This window comes from Perognathus longimembris, chromosome 11 (assembly GCF_023159225.1).
Source record: "Perognathus longimembris pacificus isolate PPM17 chromosome 11, ASM2315922v1, whole genome shotgun sequence".
NCBI classification, from domain to species: Eukaryota; Metazoa; Chordata; class Mammalia; order Rodentia; family Heteromyidae; genus Perognathus; species Perognathus longimembris.
Window position 1 is genome coordinate 34,817,791 of NC_063171.1, and position 17,435 is coordinate 34,835,225.

Genomic DNA, 17,435 nt, shown 5'->3' on the forward strand with positions numbered 1-17,435 from the left:
TTCCTTCCCAGGCAACCTTTTAAGTGTAATCCTCAGATCTCAGCCTCCTGTATAGCTAAGATTATAGATGTGAGACACCAGTACTCAGTCCCAGTATTTTTTTCAACTAATTGGAGATAAGAGTGTCTTGAATTTTTCTGTCCAGACTAACTTTGAACCATAATCCTCATCTCATTCTCTAAATAGCAAGAAGTATAGGCATGAGCCACCAGCACCTGTCCATCCTTTCTGCACGATTTTCTAGCTTGCACTGTTTCTGATAGGAAGATAGATATGACTCTTTTATCTGTGTTCCTTCAGACATAATATGTCCTTTTTTCAGTTTGGCTATTTCTTTTGTTTTAAACCTTGTCTGTCAATATATCCCAGACTGATCTCACACCTATAGTTCTTCTGTCTCAGCCTCTCAAGTACTGTGATTACAGGTGGGCACTGCCACACTTGATTAGGGAGAGGGGAGGGGGAGCTCTGGATGTTTTTATAAGAATGTTTATTATTTGTATTATAATTTTATTATTTGAAGTAAGTTGTACAAAGCCATTACAATTCATCATGTCAATTCATTGTGTTGTGAGTACAAGGCATCTTAATCAATGTCACCCCTTTCAATCGTTTTCCTACTTTCATTTTTACATATATACCTGGAATACTACAGATGCATTCCCCCTTTTTCCTCTGTCTACTTTTTAAGCAATTTGATTTAGATATCTTGTGTGGTGTTATTCATGCTTCTTTGCTTTGGATTCGCTTTGGATATGGTTCCTTGCTGCGGAGGCTCATTCCCTTGATTTTTCTACACATCTGCTCTTGTCTCCTCAGCTCAGGGAACCCACTGCTTGACAGTCACACACCTATGTGGGATCTGACATGTCTCCCCAGGGAGTCATCAGTAACAATGATGAAGATACTAGAAGAAGGATGCTCTGACCACACTGGTGATTTCTCTCCCTCTGTCACTCATGCTCCCTGCCACAGAGCCAGGTTCTTCATGGCACTCCTAAAGGGCTGGCAGTGACTAAGATGGCTCTGGGTTCTCTCCCAGGAGCATTGTATGCACTGAGGGTCCTTCAAGAGCTTTGGCCAAACCCAAAGAAACATAGGTTGCATGGTTTGCCTTATCTGTAATAATTAGAATATGCCTGTAAGTCTATAAGTAAACCCAATGTAAAAGACAAAAAATTACACTTGGACATGATAAATTAAACAGGACTCTAAGTATTCACACAATGAAACCAAAGGAGGATATTCTTAGGAGAGGATCAGCAAGGTGCAGTAGCTATGTGCATATGATCATATAAAATGACGCTTACTGAAATGAACTCCACGAAATGGAAACAAAGAGGATTTTTTAAATTTTACTTTTTGTGGTTCTTTTTTTCTGTCTTTTCCTTTGTCTCTGTTTTTTTTTAACTTCTGTACCTTTTGTCTTGTATGTAAGTTTATCTGGTTTGGGGAGAGAAAGGAGAAGCCCAGAAATGGTGAGATAAAAGGTTCAGTAATTCAGCAGTGGTACTCACTAGGCACTGTGTTGAAAATGGATTATACAATGTGGGGGGAGAGATTGTGAGGAAAAATCTGGGAGAAAATGAGGGGGGTGACACTGTTCAAAAAGAAATGTCCTCATTACCTGACTTATGTAACTGTAACCCCTTTGTATATCACCTTTACAATAAAAAAAAATTAAGAACTTTGATGGGCTGGGAATGTGACTTAGCAGTAGAGTGCTTGCCTAGCATGCGTAAAGTCCTGGGTTCCATTCCTCAACACCACATAAACAGAAAAAAAAAAATGCCTCAAGTGGCACTTTGGCTCAAGTGGTAGAGTGCTAGCCTTGAACAAAAAGGCCAGGGACAGTGTTCAGTCCCTGAGTCCAAGCCCCAGGACTGGCACACACACACACACACACACAAAAGAACTCTGGCTATCCATTGTTGCTCTTTCTCAAGATAATGCATAGGAGCCTGTCATCATCATAGCCACAGCTATGCAGTGAGGACAATTCAGTACATCCCTATTGAGCCTCTAGTTATAGAATGAGGTGCCCATACCCCCCTCATATAGCACCTGATTCTCTGACGATTGACTGACACCCAGACCTCATTCCTGGGAGTGGGAGAATGACCTAATGGGAAAGCTCTGGAAAGGAACCACTTCCCACTGAGCAAATAATGGCTCTCCCTCCCCTTATTCCTAGCCCCTGTAATCTCCTTAGAATAGTTTGTTTGCTGGGTGATGACTGTGGGTAATGGGACCAGTTTAGCTGCCTCTCCTAAGCTCTGGGGGGATTATGAGGCCCCAGTGCTGGCAGCTGTCTTTGTGTTATATTGCCTTTTATTTTCAGATGGGGCCCCAAGGCAACAGTGAAGTCCCTCCCAGCATCTTGTTATGTAAGCAGTAGTCCCACTCTGCCTCCTCACTTCCACCACAGCTAGCCACATCAGAGCACACACGTTGATTTTTTTAAATGCATTTTATTAATGCTTGTTTGTACCACCTTGAAAAGCTGAATAAGCTCTGAAGAGCACTAAACAGGGAGGGTAGCCTGGGAACAGTACATTGTGCAATAACACAGATTAAACAAATTGAGGACTCTCCTTCATGAAATGTGCACAATCACAGGAGGAAAAAAAAGTGCTTTGCTTGGGGGGGAGGGGGGAGGGGGTCTGACATGGTTTCCAAGAAGCAAGAGTGAGAGTTACGGAAGAAGAACATGGTGAAAGATGAGAAAGAGATTTAAAAGAGAAAGAGAGACAGAAAAGAGAGAGAGAGAGACAGAGACACACACACACAGAGAGAGAGAGAGAGAGAGAGAGAGAGAGAGAGAGAGAGAGAGAGAGAGAGAGAGAGAGAGAGAGAGAGAGAGAATCCAGTAAGGCGTTCTTGCTTTCATTCTTAGCTCCCATGGACACCGCCAAGAACTAAGCAGGAGCAGCACTGGGGCCCTGTGAGGCTGGAAGCTGGCTGCCTTCCTTCACTCCCAGAATGCCTTAGAGCAGGGAATGGTGCCCATGGCCCAAGGAAATAGCATTCCAGATCAGGGAGTTAAGGAGGCAAGAAGAGAGCTTTCCACTGTGTCAATGTTCTCCTTCACAGCCTTCTCCAATGGTCCCCGTTCCTGCCCCTCCTCACACAAGGCTCCCACCCACATTGACTCAGCCTAACCTAGCAAAAGAAAGGAGCTGAGAACCCTGCATGTGTAGGTAAGTGCTACTTACCTGGTTCTTCAATGGAAGTTTAGTCTGCTATTTAGGGTCTAAATCTAGTGGCTGGTCTATGACAGTCGTCTCTGTCTTATGCTAACCTTTTTTTTCTGTATAATTACCATCAAGGCATTATCGTTAGCAATCTAATTATATCCTGTCCCCATGTTGTGCTGATCACTGTGGGATGAGTGTAGGACATGAAAGATGTCTCCCTTGGTGTTGGATGTTACTCTTGTGGAACTTGAAGGAGACAGGAGTCCAGTGGGGGTTTGGGCATCAGGGTATGTGAAGGGTAGAAAGGATGTAAAGTCTCAAAGATGGACATGAGCAGGAAGAGGCATTAAGGCCCCATCTGATTTTCCCTGTGCCACTATTTCATTTTTATGCTGTTCTATTTGTAATCAGTAAACCTCACTCTGCCGATTTCTCGTTTTACTTTTCATATTCTATTTCAGTAATTGCACAAAGGAGTTTCAATTCAACATGTCAAGTTATGCATACAGTGCATCTTGATCAATGTTGCCCCTTTCATCCTTCTCCCCATCTTTCTCAACCTCACCCACTCCTTCAATTTTCCTGGATCCATTTTCACTTATGTACATTGAATATTATGACTGCACTCACCCATCTTTCCTCTCTCCATTCATCTGGCCATCTCCCCTTGATCTCATTCCCCACTCCCACAACAATACATGTTTCTAGCTTCCTGGTGTTCATATTGTTAAACTGTGAGTTAGTTGTTTAAAAGAGTTACACCACTGGAATCCTCCCCTGTATATATTAAACTGTGAGTTAGTTGTTTAAAAGAGTTACATCACTGGAATCCTCCCCTGTATATATTATGCACTAGTTAATACATTTGCATATATTTAGTCAATATATTAATATTGTTGACCCTCTGTATGTCTACATACATATACATATATATAATCTGTTGTTTAGGTCTAACTTTCACATATGAGAGAAAATATGAACCTGACTTACTTTATTTCACATATTTTTCCAGATCCATCCATTTCCCCTCAAATGACCTAGTATCATTCTTCCTAAGGTATGAATAAAATTCATAGATAGAGGATAGACAGACAGACAGACAGATAGATAGATAGATGATAGATAGATGTATGTATATATGTGTATATAAATATGGATATGTCCATATATGTATACATGCGTGTGTGTGTGTATATAACATCATTTTCTTTCTCCAATCATCACCTGGGATGTTTCCATAGAACTTTCTGTCCACTCTTTGAGATTTAACTGTCCTGAATTATTAGAGGCCAAAGTTATGAATCGCAACATAGCTCAAGCACATGGCAGAATTAGAGGATGAATAAGCCTGTCTATGCATGAATAGATGAACTGAAGGGGGCCCCAAATAATCTGTGTCCTAAGCCCCCAAATCCCTCTGGACCTCTGAACAAGCTCTTCATTTTCTTCACCAAAGAGTAGTTCCTACACTTCTCTGATCTTCATGGCATCTGATTGGGGCTGTTGTCTGTCACTGTTTAACTGGTAAAGAGGCTGTGACTCAGGGAAATTATTCACCCTCCATCCTTTTGTGTCAATCTGTAACCCATTTTACTACAGGCAGCATTTACCAACAGTGCCTCCCTCTGATTAAGTAGCTGTGGCTTCAAAAATTCAGTCTTTAAACCCTGGCTGCCAATGCAATGGCAGTGGTCAGCCTCTCCGCCGTATTTCATCAGGTGAGTTGAGGTGGCCTGGGAGGACCTTGTTGCATTGTCTCTAGCCCATGAAGAGGATGGAGAGGACCATGGTCAGGGGACCACTGTATAATATTGATTTGGAGAGGAAGAATGCCAAGCAAGCGGAAGCCAGACTCAACCTAAGAGTGCAGAGACTGGAGGACATCTGTCTCTACCGCATGAAATCACTGGCCTGGGAGCAGAAACAGCTCCAGAAAGAACTGCAGAGGCTGCAGCAAGGTAAGGTCGGTGGGACTGGGGAGCCATCTCCTGCAGAGGCAGGTAAGGGGTGACTGGCAGAGCCCACCATCTTGCTGAGGAGACAGTGAGAGCCTTACTTACCACAGGGGCCCTTCAAGAGCTAGAATACTAGCAGAGCAAGAATTTCCTTCATCATCTGGATTTGATCCCACCTCCACCTTCCATGCCCTCATTCCCTCCCTCCTTGGATCCCACAGGTCTGGGGTTAGAAGGTTTAACACTTCTCAGGCTGCCAGTGATGGCATCTTTCAAATGTGTTCTCTCTTACTTCAGCTCTTCTATTTCCACTTTCTCATTTTGCTTTGCATTCTTCTTTCCTTTCACTGGATCTGAACTGACTCAATGCCATGCCTTCCTTTTCTGTTTGCAATCTAGTAATCGTTTACTGAGTGGCTTACTACAATGAGTCACTGTCCTTGTCCATTTTATGAACAGAATGTTTAGATCTGAGGGAGAGAGAGACTTTTGTCTGGGATTATAACCTCAGCTTCCTCAAATGTGACATGGACATACTTAAGGAGTCAGTGCCCAGTTGGAGTAGCAGCTAAACTAGGAAATACTAAAGACACGTCTGCTGGGATCAGCAATACAAACTTATTACTGAATTGAACTCTCCTACTGTTTTGGTAAAAAAAAAAATCCTCCATTGTAGTTTGCAGAAACTGGTTCTCTTTCTCTGTCATTAGAACAACTAAATTTTACTATTACTTCAAGTTGTAGCATAGCATAGACAATCTCTCATCTTCATGACTGTATTGCTTCCTCTTTGAGGCAAGCACAATGATAAGGTAGGCTCTAGAAGGAGCAGATGGTTTGGTAGGATAGGAAGCCTTTCAGATCTACAGTTTAACAGACCACAAAAGCCATGAGTAATGACAAAATATTTTTCCTGGGAATTATTTTTACCCTTCAGTTATTTCTAATTATCTTTAAGTATTTCTGGGTTTAGAAGATGACTACTGATTGCACTGAATGCCTCTGTTTTCATTTCCCCTGCAACGAATGCTTAAATCAACCCAGAAGGAGACTTTACATGCTGGGAAATAATCTTAGAAGACATTTGGTGAATTTTCATTTTAAGTCTCAGAGAATTACAAAAAAACAGTGGGTACCAAGTGCTCATTCAAATAAAAGGCCAGACCAGAGGGAGATGGCTGTCCTTTGCTGAGCAGAGCATTTTCCCCAGCCACAACAAGGACAAAAGAAATTTAGACTCAATTTTCCATGAACTCTCTCCACATTCTTTATGTTTCTGTGTTCTATATGTCTCAGACTCCAGGAGAGGCAAATTAGGGACAGAAAAAGGAAATATCACCTACTGCATCAGTGGTTATTAGACAGTGGCTTTCCATAATCCATTTCACAAAACCACTGTCCATACTCAATTATATGCTCATTAGTGGAATTTTTTTAAACAGGTGTATTGCCAGTCCTCATCTTACAGTTTTTCAGTAGCACGTTAGAAATTAAACTCAAAAATACAAAGGCATATTACTCTGCATCAGATGTTTTTCAGACCAGACATCACAAAACATGATTACAACCATTCAGAGAGAGGCTGGAACAGAAATCTGAGAAAATAAGGCCAGTGTCCTAGAGATGCTCATATTTCAGTTGGAGGTAGCTTTGCTTACACAACATTATCTTCAAACATCCTAATCACTAAATTAGAGTTGTTGACAAAGTAGGGCAGGAGTATTGTAAGCATCCTATGTCTGTCAAAGGACCCTTATGTAAGATGTCCCAGGAGAGGCAGTGTGAGAAGAATCCACAAGTAGGAAGAGAATGTGGGGGCGATAGGGAGGAGGGATGAGTGGGGCCACTTCCGGAAGAAAGGAACATCAATGATCATGGCTTGCTCCAAATAGTTATTGCAGATGAAGGGTGGCTGGAAAGATTCATGTACAGTTTCCAGGATCCACACAGGATAGACAGTGCCTCAAATCATAAATATATTCACAGATCTTGCAAAAAGAATCTAGATTTCATCCTTCAGGGTTTGTAGTAGAGAAACTGAATGTTCAAATATGTGTGTGTGTATTTGTGCATGTGAGAGAGAGAGAGAGAGAAAGAGAGAGAGCGTGCCCTATGTCTACAGTGCTTAAGAAAAATACTCAGGGATCCCGGCTCCAGTGTTTCATACTTATAATTCTAGTTACTCAGGAGGCTGAGATCTGAGGATCATGATTCAAAGCCAGCCTAGGCAGAAAAGTCCCCATGAGACGCTTATCTACAATAAACTACTCAAAAAAAGCCAGAAGTGGCATTGCAGCTCAGTGGTAGAGCACTAGCCTTGAGCACAAGGAGACAAGGAATAGCACCCAGGGCAAGTTCAAGCTGCAGGACCAGCAAAAAAAAAATTAGACTCATATTATATTCAGAGTAGAGACCTGCTTGAAAGAACTCCAAATGAAGGTCATGATCTGAAATCCTAAAATATGGCACTGGTCAGATGAGGAGAGTGAAGAAATCAGACCTTGGGACATTTAGGAAATTGAATTAGCAGAGCTTTGTGATGGGTTGTATGCCCACCAGAGTATATTGCTTGCCACAAAGCAGAGTTTCAAATGTATGGATCAATGGGGCAAAGCATGTGGATATGGCAGTGCCATGCCTTTGCAGAGAGTGGAAAGACCATACTGCAGAGAAGAGATGTGTGAACCCTTTGACACACACTATAACCCTCAACTTCAGAAAAGTAGCTTAGCTAGAAGTAGCACAAAACCTTTTCATTTATAGGGAATAGGTTTGGTTCTTCCATAGAAAATACTCCCAAATATCTCTAAGGAGAGGATAAAGAAAAAGGCTCATAAAGGACTGACTATTGCTTCTCCTGATTACTTCACAAAGAAACATTTGAATGAAAGAATATGAATTTAATTTAAGTTCTGGATTCATGATACAATCATACTCCCTCTGCTTTGTATCTAAGAACCGCTGCAGAAACTTTATCAGTACTACTGAGTATCAAACCAAGGCATTGTGCAGGTTAGATAAATGCTCTACCACCCCACCACTAACCCAATGGAGATTTAAGAAACTCATTCCTACTAAAGCAAACAAATGCAAGATTTCAATTCCCAATGATCAACTTGTAAGATGTCCTGAAACAAACTGGGTCCTCAGTAGCAGCCATGACTACAGGAAGCATGAAATCATTTCATCTCTCTCTCTCTCTCTCTCTCTCTCACACACACACACACACACACACACACACACACACACACACATTTGAACATTCAGTTTCTCTACTACAAACCCTGAAGGATGAAATCTACTTTATCCATACTACTGAGCATCAAACCCAAGGCATTGTGCAGGTTAGAGAAATGCTCTACCATCCCACCCCTAACCCACTGGAACTTTAAGGAATTTATTACTACTAAAGCAAAGCAAACAAATGCAAGATTTTTCAATTCCCAATGATCAACTTGTAAGATGTCCTGAAAAGAACTGGGTCCTCAGTAGCAGCCACAACTACAGGAAAGATGAAAGCTCCCTCAGGGAGAGGGAGAGCCATCTGAGCATGGTTGGTCATGGCAGACTCTGGAGAGGAAGTCACATAATTGCAGTGCCTGAGACAAAATGCTCCCAACCCAGACATTTCATTTTTGAAAATACTGTGCTTGCCAAGAAAAACAAATAAAACCTACATAAACCAAGGCAGTTTAGACCTCTGATCTCCCTGTTTCTAGTTCTCTTTGACATACTCTAAGTAAAGTTTACTTAGGGACCAGCATTAAGATTTTCCTTTTCTTCCATCTCACCCCAGTAAGAATGTCCTATATCAAGAAAACTAACAATAACAATTGTTGGAGGGGATGTGGCCAAAAGGGAAGCCTACTTCATTGCTGGTGGGAATGTAAACTGGTTCAGCCACTCTGGCAAGCAGTATGGAGATTCCTGAGAAGGCTAAACATAGAACTCCCCTATGACCCAGCAGCCCCACTTTTGGGTATCTATCCAAAAGACCACAAACAAAATCACCAGCACAACAATGTTCATCGCAGCACAATTTGTAATAACTAGAATCTGGAACCAACCCAGATGCCCCTCAGTAGACGAATGGATCAGGAAAATATGGTACATATACACAATGGAATTTTATGCCTTTATCAGAAAGAATGACATTACCCCATTTGTAAGGAAATGGAAGGACTTGGAAAAAATTATACTAAGTGAGCCAGACCCAAAGAAACATGGACTCTATGGTCTCCTTTATAGGGAATAATTAGCACAGGTTTAGGCAAGTCACAGCAGAGGATCACAAGAGCCCATACCTATACCCTATGAACAGCCTATACCCTTATCAACAAATAAGATAATGCTAAGTGAAATGAACTCCATGTTATGGAAATGATTGTTATATCACAGTTGTAACTACTTTCAACGTGCCATGTGTAACTGCAGCTTCAATTATTGATGATCTTCTTGTATCACCCTCTTGTGGTTGTGCCTACACTATCTCTGTATCTTATCTGAGTATATTGGAAACCGTGTATACTGGTATTAGAACTAGGAAATTGAAAGGGAATACCAAATTCGAGAGACACGGGGTAAAAAAAAGACAAACAACTACAAAAGTAATACTTGCAAAACTGTTTGGTGTAAATGAACTGAACAACTCATGATGGGGGGAGAGAAAGGGGGAGGGGGGAGGGGGAACGAGGGACGAGGTAACAAACAGTACAAGAAATGTATCCAATGCCTAAGGTATGAAACTGTAACCTCCCTGTAATTCAGTTTGATAATAGGAAAAAAAAAATTTTCCTTTTCTTTACCCCTAGTGCTGACACAACTGAGTGCTTATCTGGAAACCCCCCATTCATTAGTTTCCTGGAAGCCTTCTTTCTAGCTCCCTGTCTCATCTTTTCCAATTGCATTCATTATCTAGGACCCTATACCTGGATGAGTTAACTAAGCAAACTTCATGTCTCCCAGTTCTGGAATCTAGAAGTCCAAATCTCTGTGTGGGCAGGACTGGCTCTTCTGTGGGGGAAAAGGGAGGAGCTGCTGCCGTCCCTTTCCTGTGGCTGTGGATGGGGTCTCCTCCCATGCCCCTCTCCTCACATAGTGCTCTCCCCAAGTGTCTCTTTTCAAGTTGCTATTTTCACAAGGACAACCCATCATCCCAGGTTAGAACCCATCCCGTGAACTCATTTTAACTTGATCATCATTGTAAGGAGCCTATTTCCAAATAAAACCACAGTCTGAGAAATTGAAGATTAGGACTTAAACGTGTGAAATTCTAGGAGGACAACAACCCAGCCCATGTTAACACACTTGTTTTTGTTAAACTTTAAGTGGTTGTACAAAGGGATTTTGATTCAACATGTCAGTTTGTACGTACAATGCATGTTGATTGATGTCACCCCTTCCATCATTCTCCACCACCTCTCCCAACCCCACCTATCCCCTCATATTACCCAGTTCCATTATCATATGTGTACATTGAATATTATGACTGACTTTGCTTACCTTTCCTCACTCTGCTCATATGCCCCCTTCTCCACACACAACACATGTTCCAGCTTCCTGGTATGCATTTTGTTAAACTGTAAATTAAGTAACTAATTTATTAATTAAGTCAAAGCAGAGATCCTCAAAAAAAGATTCTCCTGTGATTTTAAAACTGGAATTCAGAAAAGGCTACAAGTCTCCACATTCTTGCCTCAGGGAAGACAGAAGCACAGCATCCCAGAGCCTAAAACTAGGTAAGAAATTATTAAACTCATAGCTATGGCATCAACCTCCCTGCTGATCTCTACTACCTTCTTCTCCTTCTTAAGCACAAATTTTTTTCTCCACAAGGTCACTTCCTGTTTTTACCATAAGGTCACTTCCTGTTCCTACCCTTCACCTGTTCTTACCATTTTAGCTCTTCAACTGATGTCATCTTGAAGGGGCTATGATGCACACCAGAAAGATCTAATATGAACCCCTTCATCAGTTTTCAGAGATATCTCCTTTTTTTTTACCCCCTTTCCCAGAGCATTGGGGGCCAATGTGACACAAGAAATACACAAAACCAAGTGCCAGATGAAAGACCCCTTGAGGGGCAAAGAACAGCAGCAATCTCCAAGTGGCATCAGTTCCTGCTTCACAGAAGAAGAGAAACCATCAGCCAGGGAGGACCATTCAGTAACTCTACCAGAGGGCATAGACACCAACAAGGGCATCTCTGATCCATGTCAAGATCAAGAGGTTTCTGCAAAGCAAGACCATGGCTCCAATCCAGTTGGTGATAGCCCAATGCCGCATACTGAGGAGACCAGATCCCTCAGTGCTGACCCAAAGCCAGGAAGGAATGATGGTAAACAAAATCTCCAAGAGTCGATGGAATATGCAGGAAGCTTCCAAGATGAGTCCACAAACACAACCTACTTAGAGTTGTTTGCAAAAGCCAAAAATGCTCACTATCTCCGGCACAGGGTGCCCCCTGAGTCAGAGAGGTTGCTTAGCATTCGGGAGATCTTTGGCCATGGAGAATCTTCATGGTCCTAAACAGGACTGGATTAGTTGAGAAAACAGTTACATCTAAATCCCAACCTCTCTAGCTATTAATATACTCCAACAAAATTACAGACAATCACTAAGGAAGTTGCTGGCTCAAATAAACACAGTATGAGTATGTAATGCAGAGAAATAAATAAACAGAAGTAGTGTGTGGCAATTTTAAATCCATTGGGGTATCTCACATTGAGAGAAATTTAATTGAACATGGCTAGAATATAAAATTAAAAGGAGGGATAAATCTTTGGAAAAGAAATTAATTTGTAAACATGGCTTTCTAATGGCGCCAAAAGTATAAATGTATGTTGATGACTGGACTTTTCTTCAAGGAAAAGTATGGAATCCTGCTTTCATTCCTCCTGTTTTTATGAGATGCTTATGGCGCCACCTGCTGGCACAGTAGCTCTTGTTTTAGTTTCACAATGTGGTATGCATGGGAACTCAATTGAAAGTATGTACATCCTGTGATGTGATTTATAAGTAAAGCCCATTTCTTTCCACACATTTCCCCTTTTTTAAGACTTCATTTCTCCTCTCTGTCCTTCCACTTCTTCCTTTCCAGCTGGCTCCATTATTATTATTCTCTTTCCCACTTCAAACTGCTTGCCCCAAACTTTTGAGATCCTAATAAAAGAAAATAAACAGCCTGTTTGATTCCCCATCTACTGAAGTCAAAATATGTCAAAAGTTTTTCATCCTCTCCCAGTGCTCTGTCAAATTCACATTACCTTTATCAAGAACCATCTCAAATTAGAGTTTGCTTTAAAACTTATTGGTTTCAAGTTGAGCATAGTGATGTATGCCTGTAATCCCAGCACTCAGGAGGCTGAGCAGTAATGAGTAGTTTTCCCCATACCAACTGAGACCCAGTAGATATTCTATCATTATGAAAACCTATACTTACTTTCCTTTTGCCTCATAACCAACTCACCAGAGACTGGAAAGAATTCCCATGCAGGAAAATATATTCCAGCACAGAGAGACCAGAAGCCCTAGCTCAAAGACCACAGCGCACCCATCTTTTATATTTAATTCCAAACATTACAACAAATGGACAGTCAAAACTTCTTTCAGTAACAGAAATAACTGGTGTTTGTGCTAGAATGGAAAACTGAGAGAGTTTTCCACTAAAGCATTGAAATTGAGAGAGATTTTAGGGGTGCACCATTAGTCCCAATGTGTGAAATAACTTCTTCAAAATCAAAATGCTTGTATCCAGTGAATTTCTCATTAATTAATTTTGGAGTACAGAGTTTGTTCATCCCATGTGTGCCCATGTTGCCCCCAAGTGGTGAAGACCACAGGTCTAACCTGAGGGCTAGAAGTTTGTTAGTAGACTAATTTCTCCAGTTGTTTTTCAAGGGTTTTTTGCTAACTATTATTGGATTCTAAAAAAGACTCAGAACTGTAATAAGTTAACAGGTTAAACCAAGAAAGTAACTTTCCCTGCATTGGACTTCTCTAAGACTTTACTGTGATCAATGTCAGTGTAAATGTCTAAAGAGCGTGCTGATTTGCCCTGAATGCTATAACCACAAAAACTTGCTGCATAATTCATCTCCAGGGACTATGGTAAGTCACAAAGGACACACTGGAGACACTATTATAGAATAAAAACTAGATTGAGGCAAGCTTTTTTATATAGCATACAAGTCAAATTGTCGACAAAGATCTCATAAATTCCAGAAAGTAATAACAGAAAAGCCATGTTTCATAGGGGATAGTTTCATCCATTTCTTCCAAGGTATGAATACACATAATCACAAGCATACACACACACACACACACACACACACACACACACACACAAATGCAGCAATGACCTCATTCAAAAAATACAGAGTATAAATGACAGAAATGATAAGGGAAGGAAATTCTGTGGCTGTCCAGCTTCTATCTAGGATAGCCAGATGTAGTCTCCACTTCACCTGACAGGTGAAAAATCTGAAGGACAGAGACTTGAACTTCAGAGGCCCAGTAGATTCTGAACAGATACCAAGTGGAGAAGTGGAGAGCAAGCCTGTGTCTGTACAGATGCAAAGTCCCTGTTGACTCCCCTCCCATATAATGTAATAAAAACCTTTCTTCCTTCCCTGGTCTCAGGGAGGCTACCATCTAGCAGCATTAACAGCCCTCAGAACAAGTTCAGTTGAGGCTGCCACCACTTTTTATCTCTTTCCTACATCCACCCCCAAATGATTAAATGTAGCTAATCACAGTCATTCTGTTCCACCTGCCAGTAACTCATTCTGAAAAGGGCATGTGACTCAACCTTTGCCAATTAAACATGAGGGAAAGTCCTCTGAGGATTTCTTGGAAAAGAACCCTCATTCCTAAGAAAAAAAAGACCTAGAGGAAACACTTGCTTTCTTCCTTTAGACACAGTGGTGCCTGGGTGTAATTTCCTGAACTTCTGAGGGTGTTCTGCCTCAGGCTGAGGAGGAGGCATAGGAAATAATGAGCAATAGATGAAGCTGGGGAATCGAGTAAAAGATCAGGAAAAGCTTCATATTTTAGGTGACAATATGATTTATCACCAAAACATCCAGAGAAAGGGGGCTAAAAGCTAGGAGAGAAAGCAAACAAACCTAGCTGGTAAGGAGTACAGCCCTTTTCTGGGTCTAGCTACTTCTCGGTATTGAAGGAAGAGAAGTTATAGGCCCACCTGAAGCCGGGATCAGATTGGGGTAAAACAGTAGACATGATCAATAAGCAACAGATGGAGGGTCTCCTTCTTTTTTTTTTTTTTTTTTTTGCAGTCCTGGGGCTTGGACTCAGGGCCTAAGCACTGTCCCCTTTTTGCTCAAGGCTAGCACTCTACCACTTGAGCCACAGCGCCACTTCTGGCCATTTTCTATATATATGCTGAGGAATCGAACCCAGGGCTTCATGTATGGGAGGCAAGCACTCTTGCCAGTAGGCCATATTCCCAGCCCAGATGGAGGGTCTTGATGATGCAGATGAAGAGTAGAAGCAGATTTGAATCTTGTTTATAAGGAAAACTGCTCAGAGGATCTGGTGGTTGCTTAAGTCCTAAGGGACAAGGAAGATGGGATTGTAAGATGGCATATGGGTTCCTGGATTGGACATCTGCAGGAAAGACAGGGCTACTTCCCAGGCTGAGGAATGCTGAGGGCACTTCCCCTCAGGAAGGCCTTGGAATAGCTGGGAAGGCTGAGCTCATTGGACACGTAGCCATCTTGATGTGGAAAGTAAACTGGGTGTGGGGACCACTTTGCTCATTCTCTCAGTCTTTCTAGCAGAAATTAGTAATGAGAGAAAAAACTGGACTGAAGGAATTAGAGGCTGGGAATCCAGCAGGAATTGCTGACATGAAGATGGGGGGGTGCACATCAAGGACACAAAATCTAGCCAGGAATCACTCTTGGCCTGGATTTTAACTCTTATCCATGCCATGGCTATGGGCAAATCATTCTTTTTGTTCCAGGAACTAATCTTTCCCCCTACCACTCATTTTCTCTCATTAGTTTTATCTGCTTTAATATAATTCAGGGCCTGAATTGTATTAAGATTGAGATACAGAACTAAGATATTATATGCAATATGGCAGCTGTCTGTCAGGATAAAACACCCATTGCCCTCCTTCTTAGGAATTCGGTTATTCATTCACTCATGCATTCAATCCATAAGTATATTAAGCACCTTTGTGTTACAGGTCCTGTCTTTTCATCAAGAGACCAGAACCAGGCATAACTGGTATACTAGCAGTCAGTTTGCAAACTGTGCATTAGACCAGTGAGCTAACCCAATAGGACATCTGACTAACTGGTGTTTGTGAGAGAAAGCAACCCACTCTGTTCCCCAACTTTCTCTCCAAATCAATGGCCATATCAAATACAAGAGTTAAAAAAAAAAACAGAAAGCAAGAAGCTTTACTACAGTGAGCTTTAAATATAGTAAAGATCAAATGATTTTTTTTGCAGACTAGCAATACATCCCTCCTCATTTTTTATATAGAACTGTTTTTGTAGAACAGAGTGAAAATAACTGACCATCTTGGAAATGTAGATAATTGTTTCCAAAGCTTGTGGTTGTCCTATTTGATGAGTGGACTCAGAAGATCGGGAAATAGGAATGTGAATGTTTGACAATGGGGTAAAAAAAAAAAAAGACTGTGTCATTGACCACCTATGCTGATTGAATCTCTCAAATCCCTTTTTCCTCCTTTCTTGTTTCCCCAGTGAAAATATAGGGGGGGAAATAGGATGAAAGAATGGGAAGGAAATAGGACACATGCATTAGCGATGTCCTCAAAAGTTATTTAGGAGACAACCCAGCACAGCTGTTTCCTTCCGCCCAAGTATAACTCGGTTCACTCTATCCATGCGCGAAGCCTTCCTCACCCAACCGCTCTCACCTGCACTGCGAGAGCTCCGGCTCTGCTCCACAAAATGATGTCAATCGGAATGAACTACAAGATATGGAAACAACGGTTTCCGTTTTTTCCTTACTGCACTGTATGCCATTCTTTCTTTTTTCTTTTATTCCTCACCATCCACTTTGGCTTACCCCCGGTTGTCACTGTTATTTATTTATTTATTTATTTCAGTACCCTTTGTATTGTATATAAGTTTATTTGATTTGGGGTTGGGAAGAGGAATCACAGAAATGGTGAGACAAAGGATAAAGGCTGAACCAGTGCAACAGCAACACTCATAAGACACTATGTTGGAAATGAACTGTACAACCTGGGGGAGGGGAGGAGAAAACGCAGGAGAAAATGAGGGAGGGGTAACACTGTTCCAGAAGAAATGTACTCATTACCTTACTTATGTACCTGCAACCCCTCTGTACATCATCTTCACAATAAAAATACAAAGATTTTTTTTTTCCAAGCCATGGCCCATGTCTATTTACACTCATCCCACAGCACAGGACAGGCTAGATCACAAGTGGATGGGGCAGGGATGGAAGGCCACGGGGGACAATGACAAGAGCACAGAGAGAGGGTAGGGAGAGGGCTGGCAAGGATGGCCAGGGCCCCTCACGTCCTCTCTGCCTCTCAGGTGCCTGGGGCTGAGGAGCAGGTCCGGCTTCCTTCAGGATTTAGACTTGGACACAGCCAGCCCGATGAGTCCGGCCAGGCCTGCCACACCCAGGGCCATGCCGCCCACAATGGCCATGCCGACCAGGCCGTCTTTCTTCATGGCCTTGTCAATGAGCCGCTCCAGTTCCTTGGCCTGGTTGTTCGGCGGCTCTGTCTGTAGCAGTCCCCGCACGTACTTCAGCACCTTTTCATATTCCTTGAGCCTGTAGTTCCCCACAGCCAGGTAGAAGACATAATCCCGCTGCTCCTCCTTGCTCCCTTTGGGCAGCAGCTCCTCCAGCAGCGCGAGGCCCCGGGCGGATGTCATCGCTGTACTTGCTCCGCACCAGGCACCAGACGTACTCGAACTGCGTGCTCTTGGACACGGAGCCCGCCGCCTGCTCAGACTGGAGTTTCTTCTCAAACTTCTTCAGATCCTCCACAGACACAAGGTCGTTCAGCACGGCCTCCATGGCCGCAGCCCCCTCAGTCCTCACACCACGGACTCTACAGGATCACAGTCTCCATGGTCCGGTGCAGGGGCAGAGAGGCACTCAAAAATACAAAGATTTTTTAAAAGAAAGTCTTTGACTCTCACTGCTTCCCATGTCCTTATCAAAATTTAGGTTCCCTAAGTTGATTTTGATATCCTTAATTTCACACCGTGTATGTGTGCACACGCGCGTGCAATTACTGGTG

General features: G+C 42.2%; 2 protein-coding genes across 4 annotated transcripts; one reads left to right on the forward strand and one right to left on the reverse strand.

Moving 5' to 3' along the window:
- Positions 1–3,114: 3,114 nt before the first annotated feature.
- Positions 3,115–11,964, forward strand: Ccdc190 (coiled-coil domain containing 190). Of its 3 annotated transcripts, none has more exons than XM_048357348.1 (4): positions 3,115–3,200; positions 4,855–5,155; positions 10,773–10,890; positions 11,134–11,964. In XM_048357348.1, the coding sequence occupies exons 2-4, from the start codon at positions 4,963–4,965 to the stop codon at positions 11,678–11,680; spliced, it is 858 nt and encodes a 285-aa protein (XP_048213305.1). In that variant the 5' UTR covers positions 3,115–3,200; positions 4,855–4,962; the 3' UTR covers positions 11,681–11,964. The 3 variants fall into 3 exon arrangements, with proteins under 3 accessions (XP_048213305.1, XP_048213304.1, XP_048213306.1); XM_048357347.1 differs by having other exon boundaries at positions 4,916–5,155; XM_048357349.1 differs by having other exon boundaries at positions 4,916–5,155; positions 11,167–11,964.
- Positions 11,965–16,546: 4,582 nt separating this feature from the next.
- LOC125359271 (mitochondrial fission 1 protein-like) lies at positions 16,547–17,280 on the reverse strand. The gene is given in 2 exon segments (XM_048356921.1): positions 16,547–17,052; positions 17,054–17,280. Coding segments are annotated over 2 exon segments (459 nt in total). The 5' UTR covers positions 17,210–17,280; the 3' UTR covers positions 16,547–16,749.
- Positions 17,281–17,435: the final 155 nt, after the last annotated feature.

What these genes read in the sequence shown, in the direction of transcription:
- Ccdc190 (XM_048357348.1), top strand. Translation starts at nt 4,963, where the DNA reads ATGAAGAGGATGGAGAGGACCATGGTCAGGGGACCACTGTATAATATT. An exon ending in ACTGCAGAGGCTGCAGCAAG is followed by an intron (nt 5,156 to 10,772) that starts GTAAGGTCGGTG and finishes AAGTCAAAGCAG; the next exon opens with AGATCCTCAAAAAAAGATTC. An exon ending in ATCCCAGAGCCTAAAACTAG is followed by an intron (nt 10,891 to 11,133) that starts GTAAGAAATTAT and finishes ATCAGTTTTCAG; the next exon opens with AGATATCTCCTTTTTTTTTA.